Source organism: Pezoporus occidentalis, unplaced genomic scaffold (assembly GCF_034315485.1).
Source record: "Pezoporus occidentalis ecotype Australia unplaced genomic scaffold, CSIRO_AGI_Poc_V1 ctg3, whole genome shotgun sequence".
NCBI lineage: Eukaryota > Metazoa > Chordata > Aves > Psittaciformes > Psittacidae > Pezoporus > Pezoporus occidentalis.
In genome coordinates, this window is record NW_026914940.1 from 21732436 (window position 1) to 21756321 (window position 23886).

The 23886-nt window shown below is 43.0% G+C and overlaps 1 protein-coding gene across 1 annotated transcript in view; it reads right to left on the bottom strand.

Annotated features, from left to right (window-relative positions):
- Positions 1–20654, bottom strand: part of LAPTM4B (lysosomal protein transmembrane 4 beta) — a 61998-nt gene extending 41344 nt beyond the window's left edge. The window contains exons 1-2 of the mRNA XM_062627350.1: positions 20464–20654; positions 3854–3965 (exon numbers count right to left, since the gene is read on the bottom strand). Of these exons, the coding sequence (XP_062483334.1) occupies positions 3854–3965; positions 20464–20559 (208 nt within the window). The 5' untranslated portion in view covers positions 20560–20654. The remainder of the gene's footprint in view (positions 1–3853; positions 3966–20463) is intronic.
- Positions 20655–23886: the final 3232 nt, after the last annotated feature.

The following is a 23886-nucleotide window of genomic DNA, read 5'->3' on the forward strand; positions in this document are numbered from 1 at the left end:
TGGGGCTGGGCAGAGCTGCTGCCATGGGGTGCTTTTGTGCACAGCAAGCTCTGCAACTGGAGCTCCCTCAAACCCATCTCACAAGCATTTCCTTGCCTTACCCTTTCCTTGTCTAGAGAAGGCTGGTGGTGGGTGCTGTGGGGACAGAGAGGAGCAGCCAGCGAGGCCAGTCCCTGAGCCAGGACCTGTGTGGAGTGATGGAGACCTCGAATCCTCCAGCTCGTCAACTGCCCTAGCCCTGGAATTAATCACTGGCTCACAGCTCCAACAGCAGGGGCTAGAAAGCTGCTGATCACCAGCCTACAATCCTCAGGCAGTCTTGCCCACCTTCCTAGCCTTATTTATCCAGCAGCCTGGCCTCCTTACTGCCAGCTAAGGAATACTGCCTCATTCTCCTCCAGACTGCTTGTGCAAGCTCAGTCCTGCTGCTGCCAGCCACCCTGCAGCCTCCTGGGTCACAACCTGTGTGGCGGTGGCATTTTCTCTCCAGCAAAGGAAGGAGGCCAATGAGAAGGAAAGGGTTTGCTGCACCTTTGAACCCAGCTTGTTTACTCCAGGGGATACAGCTAGAGAGGAAGATGCAGCCCTGAACATGTTATACTGGAGCATGGAATTAGTTTTTTCCCCCTCCCTGTGTGTGTGACATAGGGCTCATGCTACCTGGGTAGTGGCGATGGATTGGGGCAGGAAGGGTACCTCCTCTACCACTTCCATTTAACCCCCAACACAAGTCCAGGCCTCCTGTTTGTAGGTTCCTTATTAAATTTATCTGCTTTGATTAATCTTTTTAAGCCCTGGATGCATGTCACATTCAGCAGAGAGACCATCACATTACCTTGCCCTGCAACCTCTGCTTGTCTCATCTGCCTGGGCAGGGACACAGGTGGATTTTGGCCTCAGCTGCTGACATCAGTGTCAAAGTTCCCCTCAGTTTCTATAGGGCACACATAGGATAGGGCACACATTGGATTTCAGTCCTTTTCATATGGCTTATGAAGTATCACACACATGTGTGAAACTGTGACGGCAGTAAGTATAACTAAGCAACATTCACTGCTTGTTTGGGCTGTTGGCATGTCAGAATCCAGAGAAGCTGAGCAGGAGGTTCAGGTGAAACCCTCTGAGGAGTTGAAACAATTTATAGGGCTCTTCCATCTCCTGACCAGAGATTACTAGTCTTTTAACAGCAGCAGTATTACACTGGGCAGCTCAGACATTTCTGTTTCTTCCTAGTCCAGCTTCTAGTTCATAAACTCCCTCAGGCCCTAAGGAAATAATAAAAAGAAAGATGAGACTAAATGGGCTTAGTTGAGTATGCAGCACAGGAGGAAACCCAGCATTTTCCCTGGCTCCTAGATGTACATCTCAGAGAGCCAGCCAAACCACACACACTGGTGTCTTCCAGTACCTCCATCTGCCGCATGGCAGGTCTTGGCAGACTTCTCCCTCCCATCTTGTTGCCTTTTCTAAAGTAGAGGGGAAAAGCTATAACCTACAGGCCTTTTTAAGTGCTGAGGTAAATTCCTTCTCTCCTTATTCAAACAGGCATTTTGGAGCCTCTGGCAACATACTGGGAACCACGCTAAATCCTGAAATTTAGGCTGAGCAGCCATTAGCAGAACTGATGCTGCACTGGCATTTTCAAGCAGTTTACACTACACTGGCTCTGGCTCTATGCATGGCAGGAGTTTTTGCCACTGCTGAAACAGAAAATTGACTGTTCTCCATAAACCATGCCTGAGAACAGCCAGAAATAAATATGAATACAAAAACTGGGGGAATCCTGGCTTCTTGGAAGTCAAGAGAAATCTGTCATAAACTTCAAGTTAGCTGTAATTCCACTACTGTGACTCAGCTGATAAGTTTATTTCCAGATCATATTTTCAGCTCTGTTATGAAGCAGGAGGGAGGGAAAGGGAGAGACAATTTCACAGGCAATTGTAATTATTTTTTTGCTTGCTATTGATAGGAGCATCAAAATTAGTAATAATGGTTACTAATATTTCCATCATTATTTTTTGTCAACACAAGTACCTATAGATAACAACTTTGGGACCTTCATTATCATAAAAATAGATGCATGTTCCTGTATTTCATACACATGGTTTCATATCTAAGAATTTCAGCACATGCAGCTAACCTGGGAAACTCTTGGAAAAAAGACAAAAGTAGGACAGTGGAAGTTTGTCCGTTTTTTATCAGAAAGCATTTCTGCAGATTTGAACAAATACAGTTATACTTGAAAAAGAACAAAATTATCTCCTGCCAGCTATTTCCAGTAACTATAAAAGCCAGTTGCTTGATGCAGCTGCTTTTACTCAGTAAGGCATTAAACCAGGGGGAGTCAAAAAATAAAAGGAGACATTAATTCAAATGTTCATTCGTAATTTAACCGCCTGTGGAATGTTCTCTTTACCAAATAGAAATGAGGTCACTTGGCCCACAAGCCATCCTTTTACAGTCGTGCAGGGTTCACTTCAGAAGCCTCGATAAAAAATAATATAGAAAATAAAATTTTCAAGTGTAGCTGGAAATCCCCAACGTACTTGATCTGACAGCTATTGCATTACAAAACAGAATTACAATTTTAAAGCCTTGGGCACTGGCAGGCCTCTGATGTCGGCTATATAAAACCACACTGACAGACAGTCATTACCAAGGTTAATCTCTGAGAATTAGGACAAGGCAGTCAGTTTTAATATGTCAGAATCAGCTAGGAGCCCATCTGTATCTGCTATGGTCCTTACTTTCTTAAATCCAGTTACATAAAAAGATTTTTAGTTGGAAATTGTAGGTGGTTTTTCAATGAAGACACAATAAAGTAGCAACTGCCCTCTAATAAATTGAATTAGGCATATCTGCAATAAAGACCTTGTGGAAATAAGCATTCCTTAACTAATACCCAGCAGCTCTGACCCACTATGGGTGCAATTATTTTTCTCATGTGTGGGGCCATTCCTTTTCTTACTGATATTCTTACTGAAGGACTTAGAGCCTTTTGCTGTGGATGGGTGTGATTCTGAGCAGGAAGACACCAGTGTAATTAGCAGGAGACCTTGTTTCAGATTACTGTGAGAAATGTTGAATGTAACAATCTTGAGAGCAGAAATGAAAATATCAAAATCACATTGAAGGAGAACTTTTCTAGATACAAATTAAATGGTTAAAGCAAATCAACAGACCAAACATCAGCAAATAATCTGAAACAGTCATGGAAGAAAAAGACATCTGCAATGGATAGGAAGTTTTTTCAGGAGACATAAATGGCCTACTTCACTCTGCCCTGAAACTATAATGAAGATTTTCTATTATGGCCTTTGATGAGAGAAGGAAGTCATCCTGTGTTATTTCTAATATGCTTATGACCATACAGTTAATATTTGTACTTCCATCTATTACAACAGGCTTGTGCAAGTCTGCCATGTGTACATGGGAGGTGTGTAAATATGTACAACATGAATGAACACATTTAGCCAGTTACATAAGAAGCGCTATGGGTTCTTATGCCTGTGCAGGCACTACAGGACACAGTTCTGGGATGTGCAGAGACTCCATATCATGCTGTGTCTAGCAAAATCCCCCTGGGGCTTTTTGCATCATGCTCAGGGATAACATCTCCATGTCAAGGGCTGGCCTCTGCCAAGCCAGGAGCACATGGATTACTAATAGGTAGCAGACAAGGTTACTAGTAGGTAATGAGTTTGAACTCTGCCATGAATACACCTTTCACAATGAAAATATCTTTAAGATAACAAGGTGAAGCAATAATTAAAGGACAGTAACTACTGAAATGATAGGACAGTTGCATAAAACTGAAGCAATGAGTGCTAGTATTCAGGCAATTTGTACTTACTGGCATCATCCATAAATTCAAATTCACCCCCTAATTCAGCACTGGTTAGATGGTACTGGTCAGGATCAGTCAGGGCACTCAGCAGAATCAGCAATACCACTGAATTGATAATCTACAGAGACGAAAAAGGGGAAAAGGATCAGGTTGTGCAAATTATAAATGAAAACCCCCTGGGAAACATATACCCACCGCAGTCCATGCCAACCACGGTAAATGCCATTTTCAAACTGTACAACTGTAGTATCTAACTAACGCTGCAATTACTTTTTCTGGGTTTGTGTAAACAGGACTTATTTATTCCCCGAGCCATAGCAGGAAAATGTAACAAAATGTGGACTATCCCTTTTTGTTCCTATTTTCCCCACAGCATCATAAAAGATACTGCTGCTCTTTCAGATTATAAACATGTTAATGCATCCACTTCAGTCTGTTCTGTTGCAAAAACTAAAATAAATCAAAACAAATCATTTTGAGATTATTACAAATGAGTGCTGCAGTCAAGGATTATTAGCATGGCAGAGCTGTAATTGGGGACAAACCTTGTGAAAGATGAGAGAAGATCAGAGAAGACCTGATTTGATGGAAGAGGCTATATTTTAAGAGGCCATGAGTGATGAGCTGATTCACATGAGCTGCTAAGTGAGGAGGCCTTGTGGGGACAGGAGTAGGTGGCAATGTGAGCCCTATGTCTGATGCACATGCTCCTGTGTCATATGGCGAAGACAGGCAATCACATATGTTGAGGCCTTGGCTATGAAATGAAATAAGTGAATTAAACACAAGAATATAGTATCAAGTGATTCAGTAGAAGCGGATTGTCAAGTATCAGCTGTGAGAGGAACACAGACGTAGCCAAGAGCTATATTTTAAAACAAATCTGAACAAAATGCTCATATCGCTTTAAGTAAAGAGGGCTAATTGCAGAAAAGAAGATTGCTCAGTGTGAAATAACACAGCCTGGCTAAAAGATTATTCTACAGAACTAGGAAGATAACTGATGAACAGAAAAACAGAGAGAAGAAAGCTGATAATAGAATCATAGAACAGTTAAGATCTCTAAGGAGATCTAAGGAGAACAGTTAAGGACCCTAAGATCATCTCGTTCCAACCCCACTGACATGGGCAGGGACACCTCAAACTAAACCATGTCACACAAGGCTCTGTCCAACTTGGCTCTGAACACTGCCAGGGATTGAGCATTCACAACTTCCATGGGCAACCCATTCCAGTGCTTCACCACCTTCACAGTAAAGCGCTTCTTCCCTGTATCTAACCTGAACTTCCCCTGCTTCAGTTTGAACCCATTACCCCTTGTCCTATCACTACAGTCCCTGATGAAGTCTCTCTCTGGCATAATAGAGTATGTTGGGAAAGATGGATTTTCATTGCTTTGGTTCTCACTTTGAAGTCCTCCCAATCTGATCACAGATTACTAACAGCAACAGAAAGGTGAAGGAACACAGGGCATTATAAGACATAACAGGGTAGAGAATTTCATAAAGATAAATGCTTTTTGATAGACAAATTCCATCAGGTTTACCTGGCCCCAGATCTGCTAGTAATTGTTACTGAAAAACTGTTGAGAATAGACTGAGTTCACAAGATGGGGAATGAGCAAGCACAGTTTATTATGTTTCAATGCAGGAAGGCCATGTAAAAGAATTTCTAGCTAGATTATGACAATTAAGCATAAAATAAGATGAAGAACAGACAATCAAGTAGTATCCCCATTTTAGTACTTCAAATTTGTATGGTCATAACCAACAGTCACCATGGGCTTGTTCAGGACAAGCTCTAATTAAATTCATTTTATTTTCCATTTTGGGCAGACTCAGAGGCCTTGCGGATAGGGAAAAAGCAGCAGTGATCATCTCTTTGCATCTTAGCAAGCCTTTTGACATTATGAGATTCTCATAAATGGGCTATGAAAACATGGTTTGGTTGAAAGTGCAGGAAGGTGAGTGCACAGCCAGCTGGATAGTTGTAATGAAAGCATAGTTGTCAAGGATTCACAGTCAGCATGGAAGATGTATCTATTAGGGTTTTCCAGCACCATTGAAAAACTTGGTATTTCAAGTCACATGTGACTTGTACCTTTCTTTAATTTGCAGACAATGCCAAACTGTAAGCACTATAGGAGGTAAAATTGACCAGGTATGGCAGAATTCAGACAGTAGAGCACAATTCAATACCAACAAGCATAGAGCATCACGTTTGTGACAGCTGCAGAAGAGAAGAAATAACTGAATAGGTAACAGTTCCTCAGCTATTCCCCAGAAAAAGAGTCTGGGTATGACAATGAATAAACTGAATGTGACTTTGTGCCATCCCATGAGCTCATCTTTTCAGCTACATGGTGGTGGGCAGTACTGCAGAAACAAAGGTATTTGACACACAACTCATCCTCCCACTTGCCCTCCACAAGGCCACTGCAGACAGGGTCCAGTTCAAAGTCCTTCAAAATGTTCCAAGAAAAACGCTGGGGAAGATTCTGCACAGAACACAGGGTGATGAGACACCTGGAAAGTGTGACTGACAGGGAAAAAACTGGGCTCGATTAGCAAGAAGGTGGCGTAGGGAGATGCTTTCAGTCTTTTTGTTCAGAAAGGCAAGGAAAAGGAGGCAATAGACTTTCCTCCAGATCTGCTGGGAAATGAGTGAAGTAACAGATTTAAGATACAGCAAAAGGAAATCTAGGTTAGGCAGTTTGCTGCATAATAAGAACAATCAGATATCAGAACAGTTTGCCTGGAGGGGCTTAGAGGTCTTCATTAATGCATTTTTCCACAGAACAGTTAAATGGCTTTGTGTCGGGAAGACTGCAGCCATAGTTGCTCATCTTGTCTTTGAAGACAGATCAGATGATTGTCAATATTCAAAGTTATGTTCTATAAATCCTACATTTTTTAACATTACACATGCATAAAATAACAAACAACATTATTTAACATTATGCATAGCTTTATATGCTTTACAGAAAGCTAGAGGACATATGTCAGTAATAAATATGTTACTTGAGTACTGAAAATAACCCTTCAATCAGAAACTATAAACATATATAGTGTTGCTATTTTAAAGGCATCTTTTGTACAGACACAGCCAGGAAGATTCATAAAATACTGGCCTACCTAGGCACTCTACTTCCTCTGGCTATGTCCAGACTCAGATTACGCGTTTGTCAGCATTGCCTCTAAGTCTCTGTTTAAGACACGGATTTGTGTTTGCCTGATCTGAAGCCTGCTGCAGTCAGTAGGAATCTCTCTAACGCTCTTTAGTGCATCACTTTTCTGTTCTATCAGGTTGTTCTCTTGAGATCCTCATAATGATCTTTAAGCACCTTTCAACTGTGCTGTCAGCAGTGCAAGTGAAATAAACCATGTGTATTTCTCATCCTCTTTCTCCAGAAAAAAATGTGTGTACCGTTGTGTATATTCTATTTATTAGGGTTTTCTTTTTGGTTTGAAACTGATGCCACCATTGAATTTTAAAAAATGTTTTAATGCATAAAACTAATATGTCTAAAAACTTACAGATAGAGCATCTTCCAAGGACACATAATCAAGGACAAGAGTGTAAAGAGATTCCCCGAAGATATATGCAGCTGTATGAGTTGAAACTTCTGTTCTAGGAAAAGGAAAGGGATATTTCTGCAAGATGCTTTACATTCCATCAGCAACAAATGCTGTAATAACTAATTAACAATGCTTAGAAAGCATTTTTATTATGCAAAGTTCCAGTAAGCAGCTAAGCCCTATACCTTCCCAATGAGACCTGCCATCCTCCTTTTTATGGATGGAGAAACAGAAGCATGATCACAAACATGTACCAGGGTGGTGTTCAGCAGTAAGAATAAAATGCAAGATTTTGCACAATCAAGTCAGAACTGTAACCATTGGGTCCTGCTGCTGGTTAGGGCCATGGTGCTACCCAGAGTGATAGAAGAGGAGCCTGGGGGCACTAACAGGCCTTACTGACCCTACCCTGTCCCACCATGGACCTCCCCACACCCCTGTCCATGGTCCAGGACCCCATTTCAGATCAGCCTGGGGTCATCAGTCACTGTCCCAGTGGCAGCACTAGAGTGCTGGTCTCCAGCTAAGCTTTCTGGACGGACCTCTTGTATGCATGCTGTAGCTTGTCTACAGCTGTGCCCCTGTCTCATCCCCTTTTGCACCAGTTGGGCCTCCTGGATGGCCCCTGGCCCTGGCTCATCACCTGCCATGTTGGGGGCTGTTGGTGGACCCCGTTATCAGCTCCCAGACCCGCACCTGGGCTCAGGCCCTGAAGAATGGTGCCCAGAGTGCCCTAACAAAAGACTGGACAAAGATCCCACACAAAGCCCTAGAAATGCCCGACTGTCCTCTTATCCTGATACAGAAGTAAAATAATAATTTCAAAAATCCCCAAATCTTGCTTGTCTGGCAACTAGGTGGAAAACATCCACCTTCTCATCAATATAGAAGAGGAAAATAACTCTGCTTTGTAGAGACTCTAGAATGTATAATGAAAAGGGGGAAACAGGAAATACTATGGAGGAGATGCGTAGTGCAAATACTGGACCATTACTTGGATTCCCTGCTCTGGGCTTACAAACACCATTTCAGATTTGAGTAGAAGATATTTTAAACATCAACAACTGTGTGAGAGATGGTGCATGCAGGCAGCAGGTGCTGAGCCTTTGACTGGCACATCCAGCCACTGCTGCTGTTACCATCTCTACCCCAATAAAGAACTAGCAGCTTAGGTATGATATGAGGCAGCTCTGCTAGAGGGAATGTGTAGTGTTTAGGATACAAGGAAGCAACCTCATGTCTTCCACAGACAGCATCCAGCATTTGGAAACTGTATTGTGCACTAAAATTCAAACCTCTGCTACCAGCAAGTAAGTTGTCTTTTCCATATCATTTGTTCCATAGATCACAAGTGAACTGTGGTCATCCACAGAGATAAAGCGCAGGGGAAGGAAGGTGTCAGGAACCACTGCATCAACAAGTGGTGAGAAACTGAGTACCACTGTAATTTCAGACCCTTCACAGGAATGTAGCTGCATGGTCTTTATCCCAGTTTATCTAAAATAAAATTAGTTCCACTATCTCCTAAGAGCATGCAATTGACAGATCTTTAGGCAATTCCTAATTCAAGCAGTGAAATGCTCAAGCCAGCAACTTACATAGATATCTGCAAATACTGAAGGATTGTCAGGAGTTATAATGGCTTAATTTTCCCCTACCTTCCTCCAGCTTACAGTCAAGAGCTGAAATAAAATTGCTCTGATAAAGAAGTTTTGGAAGAGGAAATACTAAGCTTACTTTAACTTGACACACTGTATTAAAAATACATCAATGTTTCTATTGAAGGTCCCCTCTACAAATGTTCTACTATGGTTCTCCCAAGACTTCCCGACGTAGTGAAGTGAAATCCTTGTATTTGTAGGAAAAAGTAAGGAAAACCCCCTAGCTTTATTCATATTGAAGATTCAACTTATAACTGAAGCCAACAGTCTGGATGCTGTCTCTGTTGTGAAAAATTTACGCACACTTTCAATTCTGGGTCTATTTTCAGCCTCACTGAACTCAAGATAAATCCATTTAAGCACACTCCTTAAATCTCTGCACTGGTAGAGAACTAACACACTGCCTTTGCTCCTTGTTGGAGAGCTGGTTTAATGACAGTGAACCCTGATACTTTTAGATAAGGGGAGAAAAATAGAAAACTGCAAAGATAAACTTTGATTTAATGATAGAGCAAATAATAATTAAAAAAAAAAAACATTAATGAAAACACAGTTATTCTGGGCTACCCTGCCAACTTTCTGTAATCTGTACTAGTAAATTATAATACTGTGATTGATATGGCCAGTGGGTTACCAAAAACATCAATGGAGTTTACTCTGTAGTCCATATCCAGCTACCAGATGAAAGATGACATAATGTTTCTGAACAAAAACAGTTGTGACTGAGAATCAAATAACAGCAGATTTCTCTATGGACTTTGAACAGTGACCCATCCTGGGATGCTGCTGACCAAGGCTCCTAAACCTTGGCCAGGTTGTGAGCTGGCACACACAACACTAATGTGTTTTTAATATTCCACAAAACTGGCAGTGTTTAGTTTGTTGTCCTCTATAGAGTCATTATTGAAGCAAATCACCAAAGGCATTAATTTTACTAGTAAGAAATACTAAATGTTTTCAATAAAACTGAATAAAGTCTCAAGCAACATCCCCATGCCATCTACCTCCCTTAAAAAAAACTCAGGGTAAATTTATGACTGTAGGTGCTCATTCTCTATAGAAACTGTAGAAACAAAAAGCCCAGTCTTAAACTATTTTTGCTCCTTGAAACTAAATTAACAACAGAAGAATATTTTATAGTACTTGGACATTTGAAGTTAGTATTCCTGTTAGAGAAAATAAAACATACAGAAAACATATAGTTAAGCTATCTCAGCATCCTGAATTCTCCCCATGCACCTTTGCCTTCCCACTTGGCACGTTCTTTGCATTTTTGTTGCTTTTTTTTCTTTTAGCGTAGGAGATGCTAATCGAAGCAAGAGCACTTGTTCATCAGAAAGACACAAGAACCCTATAAAAGGGAAAAAAATATCAAGTTCAGGGTTTAACCCAAGACAGGGCAGATTTGCACTATCTGGAGTGCCTTTCCCAAACTTCTCTGTTAGCACTGATGATGAGTTAAGCTTTATGAACTATTACCCTGTATAGGCAGATTTTTCTATTTGTTCTCTCCCTCTGTTAGGCAAAGTCTGTTGGGTTGATCGATTTATTCCTTTTTTCCCCCTGAATTCTGATTAAAGAGGAAACAAGGAGGCAATTTTAGCAAAGAAGGTTTTCCAGCTGTCTGACTGCTGTGGAGAGTAGGCAAACAATGTGAGAAGGAACAAGGTGTCCCCTCTGCGTGCCCAACTTTCTTTACAGATCTCATGGCGATGACACAGTCACCTTCCTCCTCAGGGCACTAGGATCCTGAGTTACATCTGAGCACACCTCAGTCAGTGGCTTGAACTTTTGGAAAGCAGGAGCAAGAGAACCCTGGCTGTCAAGAGTAGATACTCCCCTCTTCTCTGCTATGTAAGCCTTCTGCCTCATACCATTGAAAACGTTTCAACTCTCCAGTGCTGGGGGACAAGCAGCAGATGTGTTAGTGATACACAAATTAATGAATGGTCCAATGAAGAAAACCCAGCCATGCTTGGTTATCTTTCTCCAAATGAAACGTAAGAGTCTGGAGACTAAACAGAAAGATGGCCACATAAAGTTGGATTAAAAGAAAATCCTTCATCCCTTTCACCAGTGAAATTCATGATCAGACATTATTACTGAAGCCAAAAGGTTGGAGGAATACAGAAAAGGGTGAGTTGTTTATTCAGGAGATGCAAGTGCTTAACTGTATTACAAAGCATCTTAAAAACAAAACATAAGCCTTCCTGCTTCACGTTATTGCCCAGCCTTAAAATAACAGGAGAATAAAAGAAAATGTCCCTACACAAGTTGTTCTGTCTTACTTCCCTGTGTGGCTTCTCAAAGCATATGTTTCTGGCTGCTACCTGAAATACTGCACTGGAATAGGGTCTGCATTAGGCAGATGAGAAGCAGCAATTAAGTTTCTGTGTTTTTTAATCTGGAGAAGACAGGCTAGAGTCTGCAATTCTTGTTGCTTATTTTTCTTTACTCATGAGAAGTCAAAGAACGATCCAGGCAGGCTCAGACTAGCATATTACAGAGAGCGTATAATAGAAAGCTGCATAAGATATTTTCATCATACTTATACATAATTTCAACTTTGGTTATTATAATGACACTGGGCATTGAACTTTAAAGACTATCCTGATTAAATTGATATAGGAAGTCCAGCATAATTTATCAGCACTCCCCAATACAAATGACTCAACTACTGCCTACTGCCAGCCTTTTAACAGCCCTAAAACCCAAACCACAAGAGGTCTGTTATTAATGCAACACGGTAATGACTTCATTTATATGACAAAAAATAGATGGACCAACTGTGCAGGATGCCCACTAGAGTTTTCTGCATCCCTAGAGATAGAGTTTGATGTGTTACATACTTAATTTTTGCCCTTAAATAGTTTGAGGAAATATGATGTTTTATGCAAATTAATCAGTGGTTACTTCGTTATTTTTACATTGTATTTAAAGAGAGTTGAAACTGTATCTGAGCAAAGTCCCGAAAATGCCTGCTGAGATCTTCTGCCCAGCTCTGGGGAAATACAGTCATGTACCCGTGGTCAAGTTATAACATTGCCAGACTAGCTCACAATTTCTACCAAAGCACATCTGGGTTCGGGATTCTGTGGAGAGCCAGCAAAGAAGTGGTATGCATTAAAACCTCATTGGAAAAAGGGTTGTTCAGATTGGTCAGTTGGGATTTGTTTGGTTTCTGTGTTTGCCCTTGACTTCCAAAAAGGGATTTTTGAGTCTTGCAGGTGACTGTGAAAGGTTGAGGGCAGATGTTGATGGGAGCTGTGGCAGTTTCCGTGGCTCTCAACCTTAGTGGGGACATGTGACAGAGGAAGGGCCAGCCAACACAGCTGTGAGTATGCTGGGCTGCCCAAGGCAGATGGCACTGGCCAGCATGTCTTACCCACACCAGCCCACAATGTTGTATGGGCTCAGACTCACCTCTAGCCACTTTGGACATTGTTACTGGTGAGAGAGGAGTGTGCCCCACCTTTGGACCACAAGCCACATATGCACACTGAATTAAAAATAAAACAGTAAACCAACCACCAAAACACACCAAACCTTTGCTCAATTATTCTTACGTAGTCACCACAGCCAAGATCCACAGAAGCCATATAAGGGACCAGAGCTGTGTCCTGGTTTCAGCTGGGATGAAGTTTATTTTCTTTCTAGTAGCTGGTACAGTGCTGTGTTTTGGCTTTATTTTGGGAATAATGCTGATAACACACCAACGATTTAGCTAACTGGTGCTTACCCTGATCAAGAACTTTTCAGTCTCATGCTCTGCCAGTGAGGAGGGGCACAAGAAGCCAGGAGGGAGCAGAGACAGGACACCTGACCCAAAATAGCCAAGAGGGTATTCCATACCACAGCATGTCATGCCCAGTATATGAACTGGGGGCAGTTACATGGAAGGGCAGATCACTGCTCGGATCAGGCTGTTGGTGGTGAGCAACTGAACTGTGCATCACTTAGGCTTATTGTTTGTTTTTCCTTTCCTCTTTTAGTTTTATCTCTCCCCTTGTTATTTCACTTATCATTATTACTAGTAGAATTATATTGTACCTTAGTTATTGGGCTGTTCTTATCTCAACCCGTGGGTTTTACATTCTTCTGATTCTTCTCCCCATCCTGCCCAAGGTTGTAGGGGGAGTGAGCAGTTGCCTGGTACTGAATTATCAGCTGGGTTTAAACCACAACACACTGTCAGTAATAAACTGCATCCTTCCATCACTTTGTAACCCAAGGCAGGGATTTAGTTATGCAAGGAAGAAGTGGGCACACACAAAGGATGGTACAGTACAGATAATTACTGAAATAGTAAACAACATGATCACATGGATCCAATTTTTCTGGGCACAGCTGTTTCACAGTTGGGAAATACACCTCTGCAAGGTGAAAATGTTCCACAAACCTTTGTTTCTGCCAAAGCATTTGTCCTATCTGTTTTAAGTAGCTTAATATATCTCCTGACAGAACAAGGCCTTGCTCAGCACAAGCCAGCAATGAAATGAGAAACAGCCACAGCACTTTAAAAAACCTCTTCTAAGGCAGATGACTAGGGTGAGGGTAGTCAGAGCTGACTGCAGACATCCAAAACAGAGAGACCCACAGGAGGTCCAGGAAGTGTGCAAGGCTCAAATCTGGATTGCTTCTTCAGTGATGCCTTCTTGGCAGATTCACTGCCTCAGATCAACATGGAGCATTCTCTCGCACCTTCAGCAACGAGCATGGTTTTTCTCTTCCTCTTCTGCTGTTTGGAGATTTGGGGCTTTAAACCTTAAGCCCAGCTGCAGAACAGCACAGTAGCTCCTGTGCATGTTTTCAAGTCTTGGGTACTTTAAACTTGCATAGTTTTACAGTCAAGGTGTAAGCCTCACAATAAAACCAGAGAAAAAGAAAGCAATCATGGAAATTAATTCCTGGCTATTTTGCAACATCCGTTACATATGTCCAGGAATATATAAGACTAATTGCATTTTCACTGACGTCAGTCTAATCAATGATCAGTTTACGAAGCTTAATGTGTTCTCCTTTGGCTCACTAGGAGATACATATTAAACCTTCAACAGAACTTCTAAACACATTTTACTTGATTAATGCAATACCTCCTTTCCTTTCCATAAATACATTCATGATTTTTGTATAAACCCCAAATTTAATTATAGCATACTGGACTCTTCATGGGTTTCTTTCCTCTAACAAGCATTTATGTAAATTTTGCTCCTCTTACAACCAACCATCTGTTTTCTCACTGGAGGGAGACAACTGTTCCCTGTAATCCCAGTGAATTTATTATCCAATTGAAGGCCTTACTGAGAAAAGAAGGGTATTTAACAAAGGTTTGCATTTTCTAAATTGATAACTGTGTCATTATGCTGGACAACTGATGCAGATTATCAGCTATCACTGCAAAGAGTCATACACTCTGTGAAAAATCCCAGTGCGGTATTTGAGGATATAAGAAAAACTGACTATGTAAGTGGATTAAAGCTTAAAGATGTTTACAGAAATCCTTGTGTTGTGCTGCAGACTAATAAACAGTAGATGCATGGAGCGTCCAGAAGATTCTTACAAGAATTTTTTTGCCTCCAACAACTTAGAAAGTTTTTAAAAGAAAAACATTCATGAAAACACTGCTGCATGACAGAGTCTTTGGAGACTGACAGAGTGCTGTTTCTGCTCCTCTCTGCAACACAGCAGACACAAACTTGGCTGGTTTTATTCAGAACAGAAAGCACAAACGTAACTTGGGATATGTACTGACGAATCCACCTTTTTTTTTTTCCCCAGATAATCTTTATGGGCTGTTCATGGATTGATTCTGTCATGCAGACGTATTTACAGTCTTTGCAAGCTCTCTTATTGATTGTGCAATTTACCTTCCTCCCATGTACTTTGTAATTTAACTGAAGAGGGCCTGAAGCATGAATTTGAGAAAGGAGGCAGGAGAAGACCCTGTATTGCAGAAACCAACCTGGGCATGGGCATGGGCATGGTGGGGAGGAGTTCTTTAAGTTCTTCAGAAGCCATTCTTGAAGCAATTAACTGTAATGTTATTTAACTCTGTCCCTCTAGATAAGGTACAATCAGAATGTAGTTATTGAGAAGGTCCTTCAGACAAGATACATTGTGCTCATGGTAATGATCAGTGCAGGTCTTTATTCTTTACTCTATCACACCTAAAATATTTTCAGCTTCTTAAGGAAATACCATGCAGGCCCTGAGCAGATATTTGTGCAGGATCAGTCATTTATTTCCTGCTGGTCTTGAAGAAGATAATGAAATGGATGTGATCCACTGCAAGAGCAAATGCTCTGAACTTCCTCTGATTTCAGTCTCAGTTGGATTTCAACAGGTACATCAGTTATACAGGGAAGCTTTTGAAAGTTGAATACATATTTTTCTTTATTCATAATGAATTCCAAGTTTTCTCTGCACTCTCCTAGAGAGCAAGCATGTGCACAGGAAGTCTCCAATGACTTACTTCAGAACGCTACTGGTTTTTTCAAGGTCTCAGCTTTCATTTTATGAAAGGAAGTACAGACAATAGAAAAACTACTGATAATTTTATAGACATGGCACTGGGACATAAATATTCAGTCACTGCAGAGCCTTCAGTGAGCTGGCTGATATACTATGATCATTCATATGGAGATAAAGTTGGAGATCCTTTATTCTTAGCCCGTTTCATTCTATATAAAAGCAAAGAAAACTAATTTTCTAAGTAAAACACAAGGCCTCATACTCGTGTTCATGCAAATTCCCGCAACCTGGCTCTCAGATAACAAAGTTTCCAATTCCCTCTAACATCAGGCTTTCTTATGCTGCAATTTCTCCCTTTTCACAATTTAAGGTCTTTTTTAATTTTTCAAAATCTCCCAATTCTCACATGTCTGAAAGTAAGTAATAACTTCATCTTTTCTTAGAATTTCTTTGTTTTCCCTGAAAGGGCCTTTCCCCCCTGTTCACGGGTCCTCCACTTACAGCTCCTTCCTGATGTGAGCTGTCTCAGACAGTGCAAAGGTTGCAGAAAGAGGGACAGAGCAGCTTGGAAGGACCCCAGTGTAGGTGTATTTTCCTTACATGAGCTGATCTCTACTCCCTGCCAAGTAAGCCAGTATTTCAGCAATCTTCTAACTGGTATTTAAGCACATTGCCATAATGCTGCTTTGCACGGGGCCTGAAATAGGTAAATAAGTTGCAAAAGATATACTCTGAGTCTTTTTCTGACATCGGGTCAAGTGTACTCTACTGATCTCAGCAAGGTGTTCAACCTGTGAATCAATGAGGCCACAGCAAACAGTGCTTTTCCTTCACTTTACATTATAGACAGCACATTTTTTCATCCATTAGGATTCAATTCTCCTATTAAAAATTGCCTGGGATGCAGGTAGAGATTATGCGTGCTTTCAACTGTATGTTCAGAGAAACCCAGAACTGGCATGCCACTACTAGCAATTGATGATGAGCTGCCCACAAATAGCAGCTCAAACACTAAAGCTGCCCTGGCTAAGAGCTGCGGCTCACTCCACTTCCCTTCTTACCACACGTCCTTCCAAGGGAGCTGCACGATGCAGTAACGCATGGTTATATTCTCGGCCTTCCATTAGGGTTTTATTTTTAGCCCCTGACTGCCAGGGCCCTGGGGAAGGCAGTGGGGCTGCACAGCTCCTGTGGCTCCTGCCATGCTCCTGGGGCACCAGAGCAGGAGCAGCCCCTGCCCAGGGCACTGCTGAAGCCAGCAGCAGTGGGCACATAGAGCTCAAAATGAAAGCTCCTTCTTGTAACATCTGGGTTTTTTTTCTGAGCTGATGTCTTAAAGTTTCATCTTCTTCCCACCCAAGTCAATGGCATATAATTCCCATTACCCCAGGTGGTGCTGGTGGGGTCTTGGGTTGCGCATAACTGCCATGTGTCAGGAGAGTGGGAAATCCTTCCATAACACTGCCAGCATGTCTGGCATTGTTCCTTCTTTGTATTTTAGATAAAGAGAGCGGAGCCCGTTTCCTCAGGAAGAAGACATGCTGTGTTTATAAATGCCGTTACCGATGGGGATGTAGCTCTGACTCACCAGTACTGACTGGGTCACTTGGAACTGACAAAAATGCTGGCTTTCTCCTGTACTGTGGCACCCAGGGGAGATCAGAACTGAAGCTGGCTCATTTCAGTGGTGTCCCTGCCTGGAACAGCACGCTGATACAACTGTCTGGAACAAAACCTAAGCTGCTGGAAGTGACTTTCTAATTTTCCAGTTTTGGCTTTTTTTTAACAATATGACATTTGTAAGACTTTTGTGCCTTCTCTGTTATTACTTGAGACCTTTGATTTCATGTTCTAATACATTACAGTCTATGCCAATGGGCTACAGACCAAAGTAAAACAACCAGCCAAACCAAACTGGTCCTCAGGGTTTGAAATAAATATTACCCCAGCCAGCCTTATTACTGCTATTTTAACCTTCAGCATAACATTTGCATTCAGCATTATAGCACCCCCTTCTAAGCCTTCCTCCCCAAGGCAGCACACAAGTTCCTGAAGTGCGGGCTGTCCTGCAACCTGATGAGATATTCTTTTCAGGAAATTTCCTGTGGCTTCCCCACCCTTTGCAAGTTACTTTTGACACTGAAGTACCTCAGTGCTCGGTGAGAACATGTACGTTGTATTCTGGCATACCACATTGCAATATCATCCAATGCTGTATTGAATGATAATATTCTAGATGGAGTAGCTATGGCTCTACCAAGAAGAAACTACTGAATCACAATAGCTATAGAAACATTAGCATTCTGAGGTCCATTATGTTCTAAAACAGAGCAAAGTTAAATATTTATTTCCCAGCTACTGATACTTTACAGGACCATTGTAAGTGTCCATAGCTGCTGGGTCTGTGCTGGAAGTGCACACAGTGTTCCTTCCCCTTACCTGTGAGGGAAAGTGCTCTCATCATGCAGCCCTGCACTCAGCTCTCCACTCTCTCCACTATTTGTAGGATCCCAAACATCCAATTAAAACGTTAAAACTAAAGAGCTAAAATACCATCCTGGAGAGATGCACTATTTTTTTCCACATTTACTCAGACATGAAATTCTGCCTCCTGAAATTATACTAAAATGATCAACGTGTGAAAATGTTATTTTAAAAGGCTGCCAAAACTATTCATTCTCTTAGAGGGATGTTTTTTCCTCAAGTAATTTCCTGTAAAGCATAATGTCAAACAGTATAAAGAATACACGTATGCATGGTGAAAAATCAAAGGGGTTTTTGTTTGAACTTTATTTGAGGCAATGTTCATAGCTCACATGTGGTTTGGGGCAAGAGAACCACCCAAAATGCAGGCAAAAAATGGCATCTATTTCTATGTAAACCCTTGATGGAACATGGCATCAAATTGTAATTGCTCTTCTGAGATAAAGCAATATTTTTGTATGTGATTTTGTAAACCAATCCTTTCAGCCAGGGGAGCTATTTACACAAGTAGCTATCCCTTCCTTACTGCTTATCCCTCATCCCTTCCTTACTGCTTCCTAACTCTGTCAGCTGGCAAAAAGACTCAGCCTTTGTTATCAATATGCATCTAAGTTTCTATTCTTAATAGTTAACTTCGAAAATCTAAACATTTGTAATTGCAGAGAAAGTGCAGAAAGCAACATGCACCTTGACGTGTTATGAGTTATTGCCAGTTTGAAGTCATTGGGAAATCCGCCCTGAAGAAGTTATGAAAGCAAAAGAAGCCAAGTAGGAAGAGGTGTAAATCAGGAAATACCTGCTAGCTAGAGAATTTAAAAGAAGATTTTGCAGAAAAATACTGTGTCAAGTTGGGCACTGGTATTTAAATGTTAGTAATGCAATAGGTAACGAAGTCTAAAAAGCTGTCAGTCTCTTCTTTTTATCTAAGGCCAGCTGATGCACTTCCCTCTTCTCAAATATCTTTAGGTCCACTGAACAGCTGAATTATCTGTATCCCTGCCTTTGTGGAGCCAACGTGAAAGGGCTTCATTCAGCTGAAGGCAGAAAGAAATAATAAGCATCCTAGAAGAAATGTTCAAAACCTTTCAGGTCGTATTAAAACTCACTGAAACTTCACTGCAGCCAGGCAAAGAGGGGCGTCTTTTTTGATACCAGATACCACAGGCTGTGGATACTGCATCTAACTCCTGTTTTATTAAACCAGGAGGAAGAAATCGTTCAACTAATGCACCATTTTCTCAGTGGTGAAAGATGTATTTTATAGGACATGGAAGATTTTATATGATGTCTAGGACATAAATGTCAACCTAACCTTTTTATTACACTGATTGAATTTATTTAATGAGCTGTCCTACAATGGAGGGCAGCCCTGCGTTTTTCACTTGCTTCTGAAGGGAATTTCAATAGTTAGCAAATAAACCCGGGTCTAATCTGCTTCCATCTGCAGTTGTTTGAAAAATGATGCTTGGCAAACAGCTCTGCAGGGCCTTTGCTGTCAGAGGGAGACTGATTTCCCATACCAAGAGACTGAGCAGGCTGAGAAGTGCATCGACATAACCCACAGCTATGAACCCACTCTTTTTATTGTCATGACACACTTGCAAATCCTGTGACTATGGCAGGGCCGGCTCTGGGAAAGCTGCTTTTCCTGCATTGCCACCCAAGGGATTGAGGAATGATTGTCAAAGACAGGAGAAGAATCAAGGGCTTAATGTGCCTTCTCTGCACCGAGTCTTTGCCCTGGCTGAATAACAGGGTTGTCGAGCAACCCCTGGGCTCGATGGTAACACATTGAAACTGCGCCTCAAGGGTCCATTCCTCACTCATGTCCTATAACCCTGCCAGAGGAAAGAAGTCTTTCTAGTACCCAATAGCAGCGGCCTGGAAGGTTTGAGAGCTCCCTGCCAGACAGACCAAGATACTACTGACAAGCAGTTAGCTGACAACCAAGGGACAGCAATGACGAGAACACCCAACTTCAAGAAGCAGCGGTCAGAAATGAGAAACCAACATTTTCTGCGCAGCGTGGTCAGGGTCCGGGCAGCCTTGCTGGGGCTCACGCAGCAGCGGGGGCTCAGCGCTGCGGTCGACAAACACCGCTCCGAAGTTTGGGGGGAAACCCCTCTCTCCGGGGATCTCCATTCCTTACATTTTCCTCCCCTAAAGAGCAATTCGCATGACACCCTGGTGAGCCTGCCGGCGCTCTGTCTCCTGCCCCTCTCCCCTGGCCATTAACCACACGCACCGCTCGTTTCCCAGTTCGGGCAGAGGCCGAACACCTCGCCGGGGGACACCCGTGGGACAGCAGCGCGGAAGCGAGGGCGCTCCCTCGCGTAGCTGCCCCGCGGAGCAGCACCGGAGGCTGCCGCCGGCGCCGAGAGGGGACCCCCATGGGACGGGCACAGCCGAAGGGGGCGCTTACCAGGTACCATACTCCGAGGATGATGGTGCCGGTGCGGACATGGCAGCAGAGACAGCAGCTGTTGGAGTAGAAGCGCGTCCAGGCCGAGCTCTGCATCTCCGCGGCAAGTCGGGACTCTGCGCCGCTACGCGCCCCACACCGCGCGGCTCCGCGGAGGCGGGACCGGCGCAGGGCCGGAGCCAGGCCGGGCTGGGGCCGCCCCTCCCAGCGGGCGGGGCCGACAGCAGAGGGACCCGGTGCAGGCTGTGGTGGCGGGCGGAGGCTTCGCGGGTGGGGGGGTTCGCAGGGCCAGGGGTGGTGCTGCCTCCAAATCCTGTTGTGGCAGCAGGGGCACCGGCCCCAGAGCGCTGGAGCAGTCACAGCAAAGCACGGAAGGAATTTAACACACAGAGCTGAGGGAGCGGACAGCCGGGCCTGCCTGTGCCCGGCATGGCGCGGTAGTGGCGTAGCGCAGTTCTCCCGGTGTCCTGCCGCACTTCCCAGGCACCGCTGGGCCTGGAGTTACTGTGGTGAGGGTGGACCCAGAGAGTGCTTCCTTAGGAAAGCTTCTAGCTCATCTGACAACTCGACTGGCAAATCAACAGAAATAACACTCCATTTCACTAGAAAGAAAGGTAATACTGGAGGAGATCATGGAATGCTTTGGATTTGCCCCATAGTCTGAAGTCATGAGCTGCGGGCACCTTTAGATTCATCTGGACAGGGTGCTGGGACATCTAGTCTAGGTCGTGCTTTGCCTAGAAAAGTTGGACCACCTTGAGATCCCTTCCAACCTGGCGTTTTATGATTCTGTGATTTATTGTCTTTCATAGTGCCTTCCCAATCCATTCCCAAAGTTGCAGCTATTAAGGAGGCTGGAGTTGCCTCATGTAACTGATAAGTTAACAATAATCTCATTGTTACTACATGCAGATACTGCTCTGATGGAGGTGGGGAAACAGCACTGGGAGAAGGACTCTCCAGTGTGTTCCAGCACTGATGTGTGTGGGTAGAAGCTAAACTTCCTCCCAAGCAGCTGACTTTTTTCATACTTTATTTATCTGAGACTTGTAGCGTTCTCTAGAGGAAATAACAAAAAAAATTCTCCCAGGAAATCTGTATGCCCAGCCTGACCCTAAGAGTAATTTATTTACTGCCGTCTTATCTTGGCTTCCTACCAAATCCCAGAGTTTATCATCAAAATATAACATTGAAATTACTCAAATATTTCCCTATATGGTTGCTTTGGGGCTCTTCGTTGCTTCATATATACATCTGCACAGAACAGGAACTCCAAGATAAAAGCTAATTTGGCACAGAGGAGCATTTTTAACTATGCCTTATCCCTACACATAAAGCCACTATAGTAAATTAAATTAAAAATACTTTAAGTAGGAACTTTACATAACCTTTCTTCTTGGCTTGTCCTTATAAAACTTTCAGGGTTGTTTGGGTTCTTTTTTGTGCATAAAAAGAAAAGCCATTTGGCACTGAATTTACGATTTTGACTAGATTGTGTGCATAAGCCAAATATTGTATTTTTAAGATTCATATTCAAAAATGACAATAAAATTCTAGTAAAATGAAACATCCACATTGGCAAAGCAAATATTCAAGAGACCAAAGGAAAATCCCAAACAATGTGGTCTGGATTATCTCACTGGTAACCTTGAGAGACCTTGTCCTGTAACACCAGAAAGTAAGTAAGTCAGAGACTAAATCCTTGTATATTCACCTTGTAAGTGTGCACAGAAGGTAAAAGAATGTGCTTCATGAAGGTTATCTGACCAAGGAACTGATCTTTTCAAAACAAAGGGGATAGTAGGCAAAGGGGGATGCGATAAACAAGAATACACAGAGCAAATCTGTTGGACAGGTGACAATTGAGACAATGCCAAAGACCAAAAGTCTCTGGTTACTGATTGATGGGCCATTGAAGTGCTCCAGGCGCAGCTTTGGAGAGTGTCACCTGGAATTTTTGACTGATAAGAAGGGTCAAACAAGAGGAACATGAGGATTGGAGATATTTGAAGGGTACAAAACTTAGGGAGGAATGATAAGAGGAAAAGAATGGGGAAGGAGCAAGGGAGAGAATCAGACAGAAAGAGGTATAAAAGGGGTCAGTTGCATGTAAAGTGCACTTGTTTGATGGAGCCCTGTGTTTGATCACCCTCTCTTCTTATAAAACCTTTCTTAACTATCCCTCTGTGCAGTCTCACTCTCCACAGAGTGGGTGGGGGATGGATGGACAACGGCTGCAAGGAGTAAGGGCCAGCTACTCGGGCATTGGTGTGAGGCAAGCAAAGGACTCAGTGCCAGCGTCTGGAGTGGGACTACAGGTCACACATAGCCTGTGTGCCTGGGGCTGGCTGCTGGGCAGTGTGAGTTTGTACCTGCCCCAAACTGGTGAGGTGTGTGTGGTATTCACGTGCCAAGGTCAAGCTGGACTGGCTGGTGTGTACTTAAGTCTTCTACAAGTCCACCTGAAGGCAGCACCATGCTTGTGGTCATCTGTGTAGCCATCCCCATTGGTGTCCTATGCCTGCAAACAGGAAAACAGTGGCCACATCCATTAGCCTGGAATGGGCACAACAAGCTGGGCTCCAGCAGCCAGGCTGGAGGAACCCTGGGCCCTGGAGCTGCTGGAGGCAGTAGCTGCTTGTAACATCCCCCAGCACAGCTCTCATCTCTGTAAGGAGAAATTAACTGCATGTTTTCTTTTGCTTACTATTTCCCATAAATGACTCTAACTTGGATATCCTTAGAAGAAAAGGGAAGGAAGAACGAGAAGGTGAACACTAATTACTCTAGAGCAGTTTCCTATATAATTATTAATTTCCATTCAAAAAGACTGATGGGAAAGATCACGGAACATCAGGCTTCATGTAACACTCCTGATTTATAACCAACTGTATTGGGTATGTGTGGCAAGGTTTTGGTACCGGGGGGCCACAGAGTGGCATCTGTGAGAAGTTCCTAGAAGCTTCCACGGTGGCCAACAGAGTCGATGCCACCTCTCTCCAAGATAGAGCTGCTGCTGCCCAAGGCTGAGCCCCTCAGCAATGGTGGTAGCACCTCTGGAATAACATGTTTAAGGAGAGGGAAAAGTTAATGCACAGGAGCAACCTCAGCTGGAGAGAGGAGTGGGAATATGTGACAGCAACAGCTCTGCAGACTCCTGGTGAAGAGAGAGGGAGGTGGCAGTCCAACACCAGAGCCCTTGCTCAGCCACAGGTCACTGTGCAGGCTGCATCCAGAAGAGAAATGCAGACTCACGGCTCATGCCCCTCCTTACCAGAGCAGAGCTGTAAATCGACAAGCTTATTTCATACAGCTGCAGCACATCCCGAGAGCTGCGCTAGCCAGGTGGGGAAGGACCCAGCCCAACTTTGGCCTGTTGCTAATTCTCTGTGCTGCAAGCTGTTAAGAAAAACAATTATATCC